Raw genomic sequence first — 19083 nt, forward strand, 5'->3', positions numbered from 1 at the left:
TGAGCCTGGGAGGTGCGCAGGGAGATGAAGGGCGATGCGGAATGCTGGCTGATCGGCGATTGCATTTTTAAAATAATTCTATATTCTGCGCTTTTCGACGCATCAATTTAGAGCCCAAACAATCACACTGCGAAATTGAGCAAATTGCCAGAAATGTTGCTGGGCACGAAGGTAACGTTGGGATTCTTGCCAAGGATTGCGCTATGTTGATAGCGGCTCCAGCTTCTTTATCTCTATCTGGGTGGCGCCGTAGGTCTTTACTGCCTGGTTGATGAGCTTGGCGGCCTCTGCTTCGGCTTCTGACCTGATGATCTGAGCGCTCTTCAGTTCCTCATCGCGCAGGACGATGAACTTTTGCATCTCTGCCAGTTGTTGTTGGACTGCTTTCTTCTCAATGGCGCGAGAGTACTCAGGACTGAAGCCCAAATGCATGAAGCTTACGTCCTCCACGTTGACGTTGAACTCTTGAGCTCTAGCGTACAGGCCAGTTCTGATCTACTTGCTAATAGTTTCTCGGGATTTCAGGAGCTGGTCTGCGTCATCTTTGTCGGCGGAGATATACACTGAGCTACGATGGTCCTGAGGATCTCCTGGCCGATCGAATTGAAGACCTTCTTCTCGTAGTCCTTCCCCAACAGTTGATGGATATCTGGCAATTTTTCCGCCACCGGTTGTTGCAGGATCCTCAGAGAAATAGTCACAGTTTGCAGGTCCTTCGTACCAGTAGTGACGTGGATATCAATGGGGCGCAAGCGAGCATCATAGATGATAGGATTCTAAATAGAATTGACGGGACTTATATGAAGGGGATGCGGAGATGGTAGCCTTGATGGAAAACCTTCTTCTGTAGTCCGGTAAGGTTGTTCATAATGAGTGCTTTTTCACCAGGGTCGACGAGATAGAGAGAATTAGCGGCTGTGATTACTCCGATGCCGCCGAGGGTGAGTATCTGACTGAGTCTGTTCGTCATTACCGCAGGATTATATTTTAATTCAGATGTAGGAGAAATACACTAAAATGGTGGGGAGCTACAAACTCACCGACCGCCTCCTCGGTCAGGGCTCCTTCTCCAGCGTTTTCCTCGCCTACACCGCGCAAAAGAGAAGAGTAGCGGTGAAGGTGATCCCGCGCAACCAAATCTCGCGTATCAGTTGTCCGATGTAGCCGACGAGACTGCAGGCTTCTAGTCGGAAGTGGAGATCCTGCGGCATTTGCGGCACGAGCACATCGTGCGTTTGGTTGATTTCAAGAAATCGCAGCACAACTTCTACCTTTTCTTGTAGTACTGCGAGGGGGGCAGCCTGGCAGATTAATTCGGAAGCACCGCCGGCTCAGCGAGTCCGAAGCCATGAAGATCTTCAAGCAGATCCTCATGGGCGTGTCCGCCATGCACCACTTCAAGATCGTCCACCGCGATCTCAAACCCGCCAATATCCTCTTCCAGAATGGCAGTGTCAAGATCGCAGATTTCGGACTCGCTCGCAAGTTCTCCCAGAATTAGATGATGAGGACCTACGCGGGAACGCCCTACAACATGGCGCCGGAGATCCTCAGGGGACAAGTGTATGGACAACAGGTCGATGTGTACAGTGCAGGGACGGTCTTGTTTTAAATGCTGTATGGATACCTTCCCTTCAAGGGAGGCGATCAAAGGACCCTCTTAGAGTCCATTTAAAAAGGACGCATTTAGCCACCTACACAAGTGGTCTCTGAACGCACCCAGCATCTTCTAAAGTAGATGCTTACTCCCAAACCCGAATAGCGCATAGCTCTTTGGGACATCTTGGATATCGTCAACAGTTATTAGGCTTAGGCTCGAGCCAAGAGACTTTAATAATACCGTAGAAAAAGTGTAAGCAAGCTGCAATACATGGGGGTAGCGGGAGGACTTTCCTGCGGTCTAGAGATGTTGGTGGCGCGAGGAGAGGCCTGCGAGATGGACCAGAGACTGTATAGTCGTTTGTGCCAAAAACTGTCTGCCGAGTGTGCCGCTGCCCAGTGATCAGCATGCACCATTAAGTCTTCCTGATCTATTCCCTACTCATTTCAAAAACCAGTCAGTTGGACCGACCCACCAGATCTCTTCCAAACCTTCCAAACTAAAGTTTTTTAAGCCATCCTTCCCCATTCTTCACAAGAGGATGAGATCTATCTTTTTGGTCAGATTTTGCGGGAAGTGGGTATTTACTGTTGCTCATGGTTTGGGGTTAGAATATAATTGTTTTATTGCATGGAGACCCCCCAGAAGAAGCCCAACGAGTACTCCCGACTGTTCAAGATGTTCTCCATAAGTGGCTAAACCAACGTCTCCACGCCCGTCGACGCTATCCTCACCGAAAGCAAAGTGATCCCGCAAAGACCTGCCCGCCAATCAGTAAGAACCTCAGACTCGCTGAAGGGCATTAAGGGCCGACCGCTAGCTGCCTCCTCATAGGAGAACCAGGAAGTAGAAGAAGAACTGGCAGATTTCAAGAAATACCTCCATAAGAGTAGCATAATGGAGAGGGATATGCAACTGAGGGCGGGCAGACCGAACAGCAAGCAGAATAGCGATAGACAGGCCATGAAGGATCGTCTCGAGCTCAAGATCCTGCAGGCTCAGCAAAAGCTGGAGGAGATCAAATCCACCCTGAAGAAATATCAACGGGAGAAGTCAGAGATAGTAAAGAACTCAGACATGCGAAGATCCTCCATCCACTCGAAGCCGCCCACTCCCCGGCTCGACAATTGATCAACTGCTATTTTAATAATTGCTCACCTATCCCTATACCGCCGACCTGATCTTCGTTATCTGCTACTTCCATTCAATTAAATTTGAAAGCAACTTGAATCTACGCAAAAAGTTACCTCGCAAATTGGCTATTATTGGAGGAGCTTAGTGCAAGAGCACCATGGATGGAGCTTATGATTTTATTATATTCAACCAAAAATAAAAATGGAATAATTTTTGGACAATCTTTAGCTATATTCATGATTATAATGAGTTGCTCTGTGAAGGAGAAGAAGGGGTTGTTTGTTGGGGTTGGGGTTGGTTTTGGGTTGGGGTTGTTGTTGGGGTTTTGGTTGGTTTTTACGATAGCCACTTTAAACTTGGAAAGTCATAAGGTTATAAAGCCACTTTTGAAGCGTTGTATCTTTGCTGAAAATGGATCCTTTAGACCATAAAAGTGTGGAGTCTTTGATAAAACACTTAAGTACAGATGACACGTAGGGACTAATCAAACGCCTACAAACTTACAAATAATACCACAATCCATCTCACCTTCATGTGTAACTCATATCCTTCGACGAGTTTCTCAATGATATTAATATTGTCTCCGCTCCAGAAACAGCATCCAAGATTAAGTAGCTCCTCATTCGCGGGTTCTATGAACAAAAAGAAAAAGATAAAGATAAGGGGCCGGTTAACTATATGGTTCCAGTCACGAATAGAAGCTTTAAGGATTTTTACTATCGCAAAGTAAGTATGTTTGTTGACAAGTATCTCAAAGAAAGCACCAAAGACATTGATAAGGAGTAATCACCCTCATAAAAGTGTGACGTATTCTATGAGTTTGATTTAAGGAGTGGTTTTCCCAACGAACTGCAAGGCCAGAAATAGGAAGAAACATAGAAAAAAATGGATACTCCTATCTACTAAATTAAATAATAGGACCCAAAAATCAAACAAATGCCAACAACTTTCCATGATCATACGATATAGAAGTGGGCTTACCCATAATTTTACCTAAAAAACAATCAAAGAGAATACAATAGATAGAGATAGTCTGCGAAGGTGATGCTATCGCTGGATCTAACTTCACACTTCCAGGCATAGATTTCTGAAGTAAGGGATTTAATCATTTCTCAAATCAGTAGCTAGAATAAATACCGATCAAAATATCTATTAAGCAACTACTAAGATATTCTCTATAAATACTACTAGTATTATCACATCAACAAAGGAACCTGCGAAAGCTATGATCAGAACTATATCGCAGAGTTTAAACGGAAGATTCAAGCATATGAAAAGTAATATCTCAGTTAAAAATATGATAAGGTTCATTTCTTGCCCAATTAATCACCCAGCTTTTTGCTTTCTTAATGGAACATTATCCATGAAAAGATTAAGGCGTTTGTTAAGTAAAAAGTAATAACATAAGACCAGATTAGATAGAAGATCTTATAAAGACTAAATAAGATTGTCCTGCATTTCATCCCTGGGATAGAAGTATTGAAAGACGTGACTGCGTATACAGGTCTCCATAACGAAAATATTTTCGTCTGCTTGAACCAATCGAGATAATTTTCTAACTTCAGAAGATACTCCTTAAAGCCATATATAGCATTTGCCATCTACCAATAACTAGCTCACGCCTTACTTAGAGACTTTGGTATTATTGGTAACAATAAGACAGTGATGTATGAAGATAAAGATTTACTAAAAGTGAATGAGAATACGATAGGCGGTTGTATCCTTGGGCTTGTCAACAGAGTTAAATACAAAATCAACATCATGAGTATCTTTCAATATATTCCTATTACTGTCAGAAGCTCATCAAGATACAAAAATAACAGTGGCTATATGATACAATTGATAAATCACGCACACTAAACTGTTAAAAAGTACAAAGACTTAACTCAAAAGCTCAAATAAAACTTCTAACCTTTGCTAAAAGTCTTAAGACAAATATATTCTATCGACTTTATGGAAACTAATTATGATTTTCGCTCAATTAAATGGCTAGAACTTATTGACTTAATAGAGCAAAACTGCAAATAGACTGATATCGAAGATAAAGCATTAAATATTCGAGTAATCCCTTACGATAATGCATCTTTTTCGTAGAGATGCTTGTTTGCGTATTTTATCGCTGAGGAATATCTTTAACGACTGAAATTTGAAGATGGGCAAAGATACTTGAGAGCTAAATCGATGGTAATGAATAAACGCGTAGATTTATAGCCACATCGGGAGAGAATCCAGGAAATAGCTAAGCGTTTCTCTCAATTCTCTCAAAGATAGTAAGAGCAGGCCCTCAACTTCTGCTAACTTTTCTTAAGTGAACGGTATCCCTATCATGCAATACGATCTCAAATAGAACCATTGAAATAAACGATGCAAGGTCTCGGACTTAAAGAGTGGCATAACTAGATAAAAGATGAGTTGAAACATTGCGAACATAAATTGTAAAAAATGACCATATTTGAGCGCGAATGGTTTCCTTCATCTAGTTCGCTAATATAATTGGAGAAATAGTATGCAAACGTGATGAAATTCCTCAAGCATTCGTAGCTATTGCTGATTGGATGCCAAATACCAGATTTCTACATTCTGAACGAGCATATTTAGGAGGATTATGGGCGTTATTTTGAGAAAGCTTTATTTCCCAATTTTTGGAAATAATGCTGCATCTACTAAAAAGATTATGAAATTCTACAAAACTTTTGCTGTGGAAGTGCCAATACATTCGGTTAAATCCCCAAAAAAGACGACTACCCTTAAAGATTCATAACCTTGAAACGATGCTATAACCTCTATAAAGACCCACGTGCTAGGTTTAGACCGCCAAGACGTTGTTGTATCCGTTATTGATTCACCCGCCAAGCAAGTGTAACTTCGCAGACAAAGCGTTCATGATGTTACCATTCTTAATTATGACTATGATTTTCATAATAAAAAAAGTTTAGTTAGTAAAAAAATGTTGTAGTTAGTTAAGATATTATGTTTATTTATATATCGTTTTATCATTCCTAACAGGGTATAAGAGTTTAGTTGAAAATGGTGCATATCATAAAAAATAGACGAAATTCGTTGATTCGTATTAAATAGTATATAAATTGGCAAATATTATGTTCTAAAGACAGAGCTTTTGCTTTTTAGTAATTATCTGATAAAAAAAATAACGCTTGACGAATTCCTCTAAGGCATTGAATTATCCCCTCCTGGTGAAGTTACAGATCATGCCAAAGAGTTACTCATTAGTGACTTTTGACTCCAAAAAGCTTCATTTAGAGTATTTATCGGAGGAGGTAAACTACGTAATTCCTGCTACACAAAGCATCCAAGATTAAAGAATATGCTAAGAAGAGAAGCAAAATATCAAAAAATTGTTTTTAGTAAACACTGGAGAGAACATTATTGATTAATAAAAAAGAAAATGAGGCATACAAATCATCCGTGCTTAGAAGAACACAAAAACTTGATAGACATCCACCAACCTCTCTCTCTATAGAATTACCTGTGTCCTTCTGGAGAAGAGAGGCTCTATCTTGTGGTTGAGGATAAGGGAAAGTTCCACGAGGACAACTTCAGAAATATGACCATTCAAAGAAGAGTGATCACACGCATATAAAAGAAATAAACTTTGGAAATGAAAAGATAATTTAGATTAAAAATAGGGGTATTATTTTTGCATCCACATCAACTCTTCATCATCACTTTAATAATCACTATTATTATCAATTTTTTTGAGCACAATCAGTTTTGTTTTTGTTTCCTGTCAGCCATATCCAGTTATGCTAATTGTTATGACGCGCTGATGAGCTGTATAACGCTCATCAATTTTTTGATGAGGAAGAGGACAAGGCCGATGCCAAGGGCTGCCAGGTTGATATATTCACAAGTTTGGCACAATCCGAGCAGTTGTTTGTTGGCGTGGATGTAGGCAGTGAGGAGGAAAATTTCATTCCCTGCCACCAAAGTGAAGAGGACTTTTTTGTTTCCGTAGTAAAGGTTGAGTAGTCTCCACTTAGAAGGCGACTCTTTGTGATGCTGTCCTCTCAGCAAACTAACGTACATCTGGTACCAATGCGAAACCAAGTCCAGTACGATATCACCCAAAAACACCCACGACCATTGTGGATACAGTCCCGCCAGGATCGCCAGCATCACTCCATTGGAAGCTCGATCGCAGACCATATCCAAGACTGCTCCGAAGCGAGTTGACTGGTTGAAGTGGCGAGCAGCCATTCCGTCGAAGGCGTCTAGAAGTTGGCTGAGTCCGTAGCAGATGAGGGCCCACAGTGGGTGGGTGAGGTAGAGGGGGAAGACGGCGAAGAGGAAGGCGAAGCGGAAGTATCCGATGATGTTGGGTACAAACAGGAACACCATATGATTTTAATATCAAGTCCTCGGAAATAAGCAGTTTAATATTAAAATTAATAGATGAACGACCTTGGACCGCACTTCAGAGCACTTCACTTCCAGTCCCTCGCAGAAGAGAATGAAGACCTCAGGAGAAGAGTTGTAAAACTCACGGAAATCGAAGGATATGTCTAGCTGCTCGTCGACAAACTAGAGAAGGCCGAACGCAGGGAGCAGATGCTCACAGGTGAAAATTCCCTCCTTCGCCAGCAGGCCCGCTAGCTTGAAATCAAATTTTCCCAAAATGAGAGCATGCATGGTGACGAAATGCGCTACGTCTTCGCCCAGCATGACCAACTAGTCGAGGATAAGAATCGCTCCCTTGCTCACCTCAAGGCACAGCTAGACCAAGAACAGGCAAGAGCTGCCCACGCAGATGCAGAGCTCAAAAATCAGCGTGCCAACTTGCAGCATGCTGTCTAGGAATATGAGATTGCTTTAGGACAGCTAAGAGGAGCAAATAAGGAGCTTGAAGGCGACTTACAACTCCTTTACCAGTCTCATGAACAGGAACGAGCTAAGTTTGCAGCATAGAGAGACGCTTGGGCAGCAGAGAGCAATAGGCTTCGGTCAATCATTCAAGAAAAAAGCATGACTGTAGCCGAACTGGGAAAACAGCTTGATTAGCTTTCTCAAGCGTTAAGCATGGCTGATCTGCAGATCAAAAAATTGACTGATTACAATAAACAACTGGAAATTAGTTTCCAAAAACGGGAATCAGAAACCTCATAAACTATTGCCCATCTGCAGTAAGGCATGGGAGTGCTGCGGCTGGAGGTAGAGAGGCTAGGTGGTGAGAATATGGCTGTACGTGCTGCCAAAGGAGCAGTTGAGAAGGAATTGGAAGAGGCGAAGGTAGTGCAAGTCCACCTGAGATCAGACAACGACACATACATAACTGACAACCAACGCCTTATCTTCCTCCTAGAAGAAGCTGACAAAGAAAATGCCTTCCTACGTGATAAGCAACGTGAGCTTGAGGAATACTCAACCGCAGAGAACGACCAGTTGCGGACTGAAAATGTACGATTAAGGGAGGAAATCGCAGTTCTTTCGAAAAATAGCAGCGAAAGATAGACACTTTTGGGAACTAAGCTAATCGAGCTCAAGGAAGCACAAAATGCTAAGAACAGCTTATAGCTCCAGATGAGTCAAGCGCACAGCCAATTTCAACTGGTTTCAGATGAGCTCCACTCTTTGCAACAGGCTCTGATTGGACAGCAGGACAGAGTGACTGAGCTTGAGTTATCCTTGAAGACAGCTTTAGATGAAGTAAACAAAACAAGGCAGGCGCTTGTTACTGCCGAACAGGTTGCCAAACGAATCCAGCAATAAAACTCAGAACTATCGGCTCAAAACCACGCTCTCACCAGGCAAGCAAGCAACCCACGCGAAATGAACAAGGACTACCGCGAGCAGGTCGACCGTATGGTCAAAAATTTCCACGACTAGCGCTAAGAGCAGGCCAAGAGACACTGGCTGGAAAAGGAAAAGCTGCGAGAAGTATACGAATACGAGCTCAAGCAAAAGGAGCTATAATTCGCACGGAGAACAGCTGAGCTGGAATAGTAGGTCCTACGTGCGAGGCGTTTATAGGCGATGACTGCCCGAACAACTCCAGCGAAGGGGAAGGCGTGAAATGATGATGAGTAATAATGGTAGTTTAGACATCGATAATATTTAAAACATGTTCCAGACGCCTGCCATCAAGGACGAAATCCTGAAGAGCTACATCGAGCAAATCTTCTCGCGATACGACACCAACAACGCCGGCACTCTGAATCCCAACGAGATGACCAGCTTCTTCAATGACCTCTTCCGATCCCTCAATATCCCCCTCGTCCTCACCGCTCCGCAGTCCCTCGATGCCATCAAGGCTGTACACCCCACCTACAATGGCGCCATCAATAGGGATGAACTCTTCCAGGCCTTCAAAGTGCTCCTCGGACTGTAATTTCTCCATGATGCAGCTCGCCTATGCCCACGCAACAAGTTACCACCACTTATCCCAACTATCCCAACATGGTGCAAAACACCGGATACGTCAGCATGCCTAACTACGTCAATGTTGGCAGTAATTTTATTTCTATAAAGATGGCTATGTTCCACAGCAAGGCTATGTAGTGAATCCAGCAATGCTAAGAACAGGCCAGCAAGGTTACCAGGGCAACTTCGTGCAAGGCTTCACTGGCTATCCCACCAACAACGGCCAACAGTTCAACAACTTCCGCAGGCAATGAGTGATATGCTGCTTCTATTAAGATTAATTGAGTTATTCATGATTCGCCAACTGCTCGAGCACACCGTCCGCAAGGACCTAAGAAGAGGCAACAAGATACACAGTCACCGGCAGTATCTACGCGCCCTCGCTCCTATCCCTCGTGTTACTTACTGGGCTGGCTACCATAAGAAGAAATTGATCCTTATGATAGTGCTCGGATTAATAGGATGGACTTACGACTGGCATCGTTCGATTTATCGCTACTTGCTTACACTCCACTCGCCCTATCACTTCGTGCACCAGCTACTCACTGCTGAAGAAAAAGTCCCCAAGACCATCCTCGAGCAGTCCCCGCATTGGCCATTCGCTCCAGAAGGCTGCCAACTGCTGCAAAAACTCTACTTCTAAGCAGATCGCCACCTCATCTTCGGCGTCAGCAGAAACTATCTCTTCCAAGTCTATAAACAACTGGGTCTACTGCAAAAACCTGAAGAATAGCGGAACTTTTGGGTCAGTGGAGGCTTCTACCGCAAACGCAACCAGCTACTGTCAGGAGTAGGGCTTAGCGAGTTCCTCAGTCTGTATGAAGAGGCATTCAATTATTTGAGGAAAACACGACCAGACATTCAGGAAGAAGATTTCAGGAAAGAATTCGCTGAGCTCTTCGTCTCGAAAGCAAGTGAAATATAGCAATGGGAAAAACAGTTCAACAAAAAACGGCACAACGAGTTCTTGAAGTCACTCTTAACTGACAATGATGCCAAGCAAGAGGAGCTTTGCAGGTTGATGAGATAACAGCTTGACATCACTGAACAGCAAGTGGACCAGGAATTAGTCAAAAGCGGAATGAAAGGAATGAGCGTGAGGGACCGATGGCTCTACTGGAGAAACCGAGAAGTCTTGCTTTCCCTCAGAGAAGAGACCCTACTAAGAAGACTTTCTTTTGGCATATCTGAAAGCAAAGAAGTGCAAGAAATGCGAAAGAGGCTTCAAGGAATATAGCGAGATTTAGATTAGGTTCAGAAAAAGAAGGAAGAACTGAAGCAATTGCACCTGGAACTTTACGATGAGTAGATCCTCGCATAGGCAAAGTGAATGAATGATATTAAGTATGGTTGCTTCACAAAGTATGATAATCAGTCAGAGCACGTAAAGTGAGGCGGCCACCACGATGCCGCGGTTCACTTTCTCGCTTGCCTCTGTGAAGCGGGTACTAAGCTCAGCGTTTCCGATCTCTCTTGCCGCTGTCGATAAATCTCTCAGCAGCTCATGCAGTCTTCGGAGAGTACGGATCACGCTGCCCTCGTATGAGTCTGTCTTCTTGCAGATGGTCTCGAAATCTGCTCCAGAGCACCAGTCATATGTAACCTCCACTAGTTGTTCCTTGATGCTGTCGATATAGTCGTCCTGAATAAATTGACTTTTACCTCTTCAAGGTTGATTTTGCATTCCTTGAAGATCTGGAAGATGGACTTGGCTCGCAAGATGAGTTCTTCCAGTTTTTGCCTCAAACGTGGGATTTTGGTCCTCATGCGTTCAGTGCTCGATTTCTCTTCATGGGAGATCGATGAGAGGAGGGCGGCGATTTCGATGGGAGTCATATCGTTGAAGTATCCGGTGAAGATAAGGTCGGTGAGCAGAACTTCGTGATTGGAGTTGATTTCGCATGTTACTCTTCCCTTCAGCGTGACAACACCGCGATCGACGAGCCCACTGCGCTTAATCACTCTGCTGTAAGCTCGCATCTCATTGCGAAGGACCAAGCTAGATTTTTCCTTGATTTTGCGCCCTAGTTCTCTTATTTCTTCGTATTCTTTCTTTCTCTGTCTGTATTCCTCCAGCCTTCCTTATAGATCCTTCAAGTTTTCAATTTCCTCTTCAGCCTTGGCGATTTTCAGCTTGAGGGCGACTGCTTCTGGCTCGTTGGAGTCCAAAGGCATCGTGCTGACCTTTTTGGCGGTCACGCTCTGCATGGTCTTGATGATTAGATTTTTAGAAGCCTATGAATTTAGGTCGTTAGGCATGTTGGAGATCTTTAACGATGCCACTTCGAGAATGCAATTCAGAGAGAAAGTGAGTACGACTAATTCCCCCTCTTCGCGATAGCTTCCAGCAGGGGAGGGAGTTTAGCTTTTCTCTTTTGGCTTTATGTATACGAAACAGTCAACGAGGTAAATTGGCTCAGGTGTTTCTCCTTTGTTCTTGCGGTTACCCTCTTTTTTGTGGAAATTAATGCTCACACCGTACCCCCAGTCAACTTGCCCGTCAACCAGGTGAACAATTCGGCCAATGTTCAGGAAGGGAAGAATTCGTTGTGGCTGGTTGGCCATTTTGCGAAGCTACTGTTTATACTCTACCAGTTTTTCCTTGAGGAGGTGAAGAGTCTCAAGATCTTACTCTTGACTAAAAGGAATGGAAAATTATTTCTGCTTTTATGCCAGTTGTTGCTTGAGGGCTGGCAGTTGTGCATCCTGCTGGAACTGGAGCAATGAGCGAGCCAGGATGTATTCAAGGTCAATGTCTTCCAATCTTTGACTGTTGAGCAGCATGTGGTAGTTGATGTAGAAGCTGCTGAGAAGGTTATCAGAATGGCCCTTGAGCATCGCTTTCGCCACATCTTTCTCCATCTTTTCATCAAACATCAGAATAGTCGAACCTTTCTTGTCAAGTCCTCTTCGGCCAGCTCTCCCACTCATTTGAATATACTCTCCTCCTGTCAGCCAGCGTGATTTCTCACCATCGAACTTCTTGATGTTGGTGAATACGACAGTCCTGGCAGGCATGTTGAGACCCATTGAGAATGTCTATGTTGAAAAGAGCACCTTGAGAAGGCCTTCCTGGAAGAGCAGCTCCACCACTTCCTTCACTAAAGGCAGCAATCCACCGTGATGGATGCCCACACCTTTCTTTACGATCTATCGCATGGCTTGTATAGCTGGCAGTTGGCGATCCTTTTCTTCTAGGACCAGTAGGGAACGACCGTATATGAGCTAGATACGTTCTTTTTCAGCTTTGGTGGTAAGGTCATACTTGGTGCATATGGATCGAGCATAAGACTCCACATCTTTCTTGCTGAAACTGAACACAATGACTGGGTCTAGTTGCCGCTCCATGATGGTCTTAATGATCTTAGAAAGATCAGAACCCTGACTCAGGTTTTTCTTCTTCTTGTCCAAACCAATAAGCGTGCCTCCTTCTCCGAGTGACTGAATTGCCTTGCTGAAGTTGTCCTCGTGGAACTTTCCCTTATCGTCGACCACAAGATAGAGCCCCTCTCCTCCAGAAGGACAGAGGTAATGCTCTAGAGGGACAGGCCGATAGTCGGTGTAGACAACGTTGCATGGCTGTTTGCGGAGTTTGGTGATCCACATGGCGAACTCTCCAGGATTGCCGATGGTGGCAGAGAGGAATACGTATCGAACATTCGCGGGCAGCATGATGATGGTTTCTTCCCACACCACTCCTCTCTCCTTGTCTCGCATGTAATGCACCTCGTCGAAGATCACCCACTTCACTTACCGCACGATCTCACTACCCCTGTAGATCATGTTCCGTAAGATCTCGGTCGTCATCACCAAGCAAGTGGCTCCCTGGTCTATCGCCACGTCTCCAGTGACTAGTCCCACGTCTCCGAACTCCTCTTTGAGCTCTCGATACTTCTGATTGGAAAGGGCCTTGATAGGCGATGTGTAGATCACTCTGCTGTTGCGCTTGAGAGACAGAGCGATCGCGTACTCTGCGATGGCTGTTTTTCCTGCGGAGGTGTGGGCGCAGACGAGGACTGACTCGTCGGACTCGATGGCGGTGACTGCCTTCTGCTGGAAGGGGTCGAGCTTGAAGGGGTATTTCTTGGCCTTCAGTTCGCCGGTGTAGGGCCTACGTTCGTAGCCAGCGGGGAAGTAGATCTCGTGTATGCATCCCTCCTCTTCTCTCACAGTCTCAATGGTGATATTCTAGAGGCGTTTGGCTGCGTCCTCGTGATCGCTGTCGGTGTTTTATTAGGGGAGCTGGAGGAGCTCTTGTTCTGTGTGGAGGCGCTTGGAGGGGAGCGGCTCGACTGCAGGTGGGTAGGGACGCTGGGGAACATCGAAGATGTCGAAGGGGTCGTCTTACTGCATTGTTGATTTATTTATTATTTGCAAATTGCCGATGATGAAAGCATGCGTGCTCAATACAAATAAAAACTATATTCTCATTTTATTGGATGGTTCAAATCAAGACCAAGCATGATAATCTTAATTATCGGTATTTATAGAATAATGGGGGACGATATCAAGGTTTTGAATCTTTTTAAGCGATGGATGACTTTTCTGCCTCATTTCCTTTTTTACTCCTCAATAATCTCCTTTCCAGCCTTTACTAAAACATTTTTTTCATCTCTTGCTGCTCTTCTTGAGTGCATTCTTTAATTATAGTTGGCTGTAGTTCGACTTTTTATGGATGACTCACATATCTATGACAGCACGGGCCTCTCTCCATAGCGATAGATTGACTTTTTGAGCTTCTTTGCGGTTTGCCAAGGAATATATACGTTGATTCTTTCTATTTATCTTCCTTTTTGTCCTTAACTCCAACTGATTATGCATTGAAAGCATTCAATATTTTTAGGATCTCATAGTCTTTTTCATATATTTTCCAATCGTTTTTGATTAGCCCGGGAAATAAAGTATATTAAATGAAGTGCCCAGAGTCTTAACTCTTTTTCCAATTTATTATATAAAAGTTAGGCGTCTGGCATCCAATCATATATACTTACGAGTATTTCAAAAACCTTAGCATGTTTGAATACTATCTCTCTAGTTGGATTAGGCCATCAGCACCGTAAAACCAACTTCCTCCAGCTTTCAAACTCTGAACAAAGTAACGAAGGGAGGGAAAATGCTGAGCAAGTTATTTGTCCCAATCTCGAACTAACTTATCAGGAAAGATTTATCCTAGAGTAGAAATTTTATTTTTCAGCACTTCTAAGGCATTTTATTATCGAAGGTAATGCTAAATGAGTGGATCCAGCTATTCTGGTTTCGTTTTCTTTACAAACTAACAAAATTCCTTCGATAGATTATCTTTTATTTCATTTAGAACTTTTTCGTAATCCAAATATTGAGTCCTCAGATAAGATTTGGCAGTTTAGTAATATTGATTCGTTACAGCCCTCATATACTTTAGTTACTTTTAAACCATGAAGAAACCCAGGAAAACGGTTATCTCTCTCCCTTTTTGTTGAGCTAAATGCATGAGCTTTTTTAAAGGTGGGGTTTTTTACCCTGTTTTATCCGGATTGGTTTACGTGATAATGGAGTTACATATAGTTTTTATAATCGTTCCGCAATCTATATGTCCCATAACCCTACTTGGTTATTTAATAGCACTAAAGGCATAATGCATGTTTCTTATTTATATTAAGTCTTAGTAGTTTTAATCAATTTGCTTAGCTGTTTTTTCGCTAGCTGATATCTTCGTATAGGCAAAGTCGACCATCTTTTGCAGATTCACTGTATTTGAGTCATAGTATGTAGCGTTTGTCATATATAACTAATTTTCCTCATTAAATTTTATAATCCTGCTTCCCATCTTATTCATAAGGGCGAGAATACAACCTCCAATAGTTTCTTTATTTAATTTCATTGAAATTTGTGATTCATCCAGCAGTTTTTTGTTGCTAGAATCAAGAAGTCCCCTAAGCAAGCCATGGGCTATCTCATGTAAGACCACTATGATCATGTAAGACTTTAGAAATGATTTCCTAAACGTTGAAACCAACATACTGGATGGAAATTGATTCAGACATATGTAAATTTTGCCATTTGAGTACTACCCAAAAGTAGAAGCAGGTCGTTAATCGTTATTTACACCTGGAATGTAGTATAGAGTTATCTGGTCCAGTAATTCAAGAAACTTTTTCCGAATTTCGTCTTTTTGTATCTTGTTCTCCATCATATAAGTTTTAGCTTTGGCATGAATGATGTCCCATTCTTTGAGCAACCAACTCGGATGATGCTTAGGGATGTAATGCACCTTGCTGTAGTCTGGGTCTAGGTAGTCTTTTTAGTATATTTCTAAGAAACATTTGAATTCGGCAACGTATTTGGGATCATAGTTTTCCCCTTTTCCTGAGTTGATGTAGTCAAACTCTTTGTATTTGTTTACAAAGTCTAAAAAAGTAGTAATCAAGAAGCCATTTTGTTATTAGATTTGTTGAGTTAGCAATTCCTTCACTTATTTTATTTCTGATTGAAAATGCTTAGTTAGGTTCACTCCAACCAACCTCTTCGCTGATGTTCTAAATCCTTATTAACTTGTTTCATCTAAATACCACAGCAAAAAATATGCTGGGACACTCGGCACACCCGGTTTATGGAATCGTAAAGATTACTTCTTCGATGAGGAGTTTAGTACCTCCTATTCCATAAGCTATCCTTCCTATTTGAGCAACTTCACAGGGGTGTAAATTATCTTCTCAGGCTTATGCTATTTTTTTTATTTTGGCAATAAAAGACCCATCTAGTTTAAACTTAAACTGTAAAAAATATCGGTGTTACCTGCTATTTCTTATAAATTAGATTAGCTTTCTGAGGACTATTTCTCTTTTAAGTAGTCGTATATAAACATTTATAACTTATGAAGGTAGAAATCCTTTTGGTTCCTATGTGTGACAGGAACCACGTAATTCATAGGCTTCGCGTTATCTTCTATGCCAATATTTATTTAGCGCTGATAGTCTTCTATGAGTAGCTTCGTGACAAGATCTGCAGTTTCGCCTGGCGCAGCTTGCCGAATGTCTTCGAGGAATTAGTCGAACGTGATTCTTTCGTAGGAATATGCTTTTGTATCATTTAGTTTATTGTAGAACTATAAAGTTTACAAGGCATCTGAGAGTGATGATGTTCTTAGATTCTAAATGAACTTTTCTACTGTTTCACCTGTTCCAAGCTCCATTCAATAAAATTATAATTAAAAAAGCAAAAGCTCTGCATTTATTAATACAATAGTTATGAAAATATATAATAAATAATAGTAATTAACGAATTCTGTCATTTTTATTTTGTAAAAACATTTTAAATTCTTTAAATTGATAAAACGATACTATGGCTAAAAAAATTGAACTATATTTTATTATTCTTTTTTAGCTAAAAAGCTATGAGCCTGGCGACCATTCTAATACTATAAATTACTAGTATTCAACCGTCAATCCGCCTACACACACTCAAATCTGAGGCTGGCCAGAAACGTTCTTTTTATTTATTTTTTGGTTAATGACCAGGAAAAAATATTGATCAGTAAATTACTAGTATAAATTATGTGTAGGTTGGATAGTTACAACAATTTTTAAGATAAGTTCGCATACGTGGATCGCTATCCTATGCCAATTATTTTATGGTAAGCCTGACCTGGATGCTACAAAAATTAAAAATGATGTAAAAAGGAGGATTTTAATACATAATCACCTTTTTTTTGTTTTTCATGAATCAAAAAAAATAATCGATTAACACAATTTACTATATTTATGTAACTATCTCTGACTTCTCTCGTTGATATTTCTTCAGGGTGGACTTGATCTCCTCCAGCTTTTGCTGCGCCTGCAGGATCTTGAGCTCGAGACGATCCTTCATGGCCTGTCTATCGCTATTCTGCTTGCTGTTCGGTCTGCCCGCCCTCAGTTCCATCCCCCTCTCCATTATGCTACTCTTGTGCAGGTATTTCTTAAAATCTGCCAGTTCTTCTTCGACTTCCTGGTTCTCCTATGGGGAAGCAGCTAGCCGTCTGCCCTTAATGCCCGTCAGCGAGTCTGAGGCTCTTACTGATTGGCGGGCAGGTCTTTGCATGTAAAAGTTAAAGATTCTTAATGAGCATATACCTCAAAAAAATGCTACGATTCTTAATATTGTTATGGGAAGGTGTTGAGATTACGATTTCACTGCTGCATTTATTCAAATAGCAATAATAAGGAATGCAGAACTTGTTTACGCCGGTTGAAGTGGTCCGCCATCACGTCCTCCCCTACTCCAACGAGGAGCTTCTGCGCTTCAACGAGGCACTCCTCTTCCAGATCACACAGCCCCGCGTCCCCTCACTCGCCGACGAACGCAAAAAGGTCATACACTGGTAACAGCCCTGCCACGTAGGCTCAGGTCCATACCCATCGCACATCGACAACAAGCTGCAGCATTACACAGTCCAGAGTTTGCAGCCTTGTGCAGACGCCTCCACCAAGAAGATGAGAGTTCCACCGAACCCATGCGATATAGGTTTTAACAAAGTGGAGAAGAGTTTCGAATTCTAAGAGGACGATACTACAAGCATAGCCGAGAAAAGTAAAAAGTAAGTGTTTCGTAATAAAGGCTCTGCTGGAGGATGTGAGGCTGATCAGCCATGGACAACTTTTCCAAGCGCTGACCTTAGCTGAATCTGCGCTAATAGATCCTGACCAATTATTCGAAAGGTTTGAATTGGTGCTAGGAGGAGTCCTACTCGATAGCAACCATTTTAGTGAGGAAGAACTGAAATCAGGAAGGGTAAGTTTTCAAGCATAGGCTGAGGGAAGTGAATTTAAAACACTAGGATTTTGGGTAGCGGAGCTGCTATTAAAGCAAATCTTGCTTTCATTCACCACAGGCTCAGCCAGGATAGAAGAGGCATGCAAACATGCAAAGCAGCAGGAACAGGAATACTCAAAACTGTGGCGTGACTTACCGCCAGCCGAGCGGTTCCGACTTGCCAAAAAGGGTTTCAGCAAACCCATGGAAGAGCTTATGGAGTAATACCGAAACTCAGTATAAGTAGCAGTCCAGTAGCTCCCAAAGCTTTATATCACGCAAATCATAGAAGAGGCCATCAAGGAGTACGCCGAGATAAACAGTAAAGATATATACAATCGACTGGTCTTCAGCACGCTCGAATAAAGCTTGAACCTGTATGAAATCTTCAAGATCGAGCTGGCCATGGAAATAGAAGCGGAATTAACGGGGCAGAAAACAAACGCCAAGAAGCAAAAAAAGAAAAAAAAGAAAAATGCTGAAAGAATCGATCGAATACCAACCACCACGCCTGTTATTCCGAAAAAAGAAACACAAGCCTTACCTTCTCCTAGAAAAGATGAAAAAATATAAGAGCAATAAATGTAGATAAAAGAAAAAATTGACCAACATTAAATCTCAACGGAACCTGATCACCAGCAAGCTTCATTAAAGATTGCTAGGATTGAATAAAATTCCCAATAAATGCCCCCTTAGCTTCAAAAGCCAAACATAAGTATCCTTGATGACTTCGTTCGGCGTCTCAAGTAAAAAAATAGAGATAAATATCGCAAAATTATTCTCAATCGCATCACTGTCATCCTATCACAGCTTAACTTGGCCTGCAGACCATTTGGATCGTATGCTGTTCATCTATCCCTTCCTGATAGTGATCTTGATCTACAAGTTGATTCCTCTCTTCTCGGCTATTTCTATCTTGATTACCTCCCCCAACGCAAACAAGTGGTTGCTGCTTTAGATTTCATCAAGAAAATTTTATAACCACAGCCATGGGTAAAGGATTTCGAGCTACTCTATAATGCCAGAATCCCCCTTCTCACCTTTGTATGCAATTAGCTATGCTTAGAAAGCCGACGCAGGAGTCCATTTTCCCAACCAGCCGAATATAAAGAGCAAGCTGAGACTGAATGGGAAAGCTGTGCCTACAGGAGAAGGAACGATACAAGTCGATCTGAGCATATAGCCCTATGCGAACATGAACT

The 19083-nt window shown here is 42.3% G+C and overlaps 2 protein-coding genes across 2 annotated transcripts; both read right to left on the reverse strand.

Moving 5' to 3' along the window:
- Window positions 1-201: 201 nt before the first annotated feature.
- On the reverse strand, window positions 202-970 carry LOC116268293 (uncharacterized). Its single transcript, XM_031650006.1, has 3 exons — window positions 839-970; window positions 565-776; window positions 202-472 (listed from the first exon to the last, which is right to left on the reverse strand). Exons 1-3 carry the CDS (start codon window positions 968-970, stop codon window positions 202-204), a joined length of 615 nt encoding a protein of 204 aa, XP_031505866.1.
- A 10797-nt stretch (window positions 971-11767) lies between these two features.
- Window positions 11768-17023, reverse strand: LOC116268294 (DExH-box ATP-dependent RNA helicase DExH9-like). The gene is given in 2 exon segments (XM_031650007.1): window positions 11768-13223; window positions 16869-17023. Coding segments are annotated over 2 exon segments (1611 nt in total).
- Between the last annotated feature and the right edge of the window lie 2060 nt (window positions 17024-19083).

This window comes from Nymphaea colorata, unplaced genomic scaffold (genome assembly GCF_008831285.2).
Source record: "Nymphaea colorata isolate Beijing-Zhang1983 unplaced genomic scaffold, ASM883128v2 scaffold0203, whole genome shotgun sequence".
Classification (NCBI taxonomy): Eukaryota; Viridiplantae; Streptophyta; class Magnoliopsida; order Nymphaeales; family Nymphaeaceae; genus Nymphaea; species Nymphaea colorata.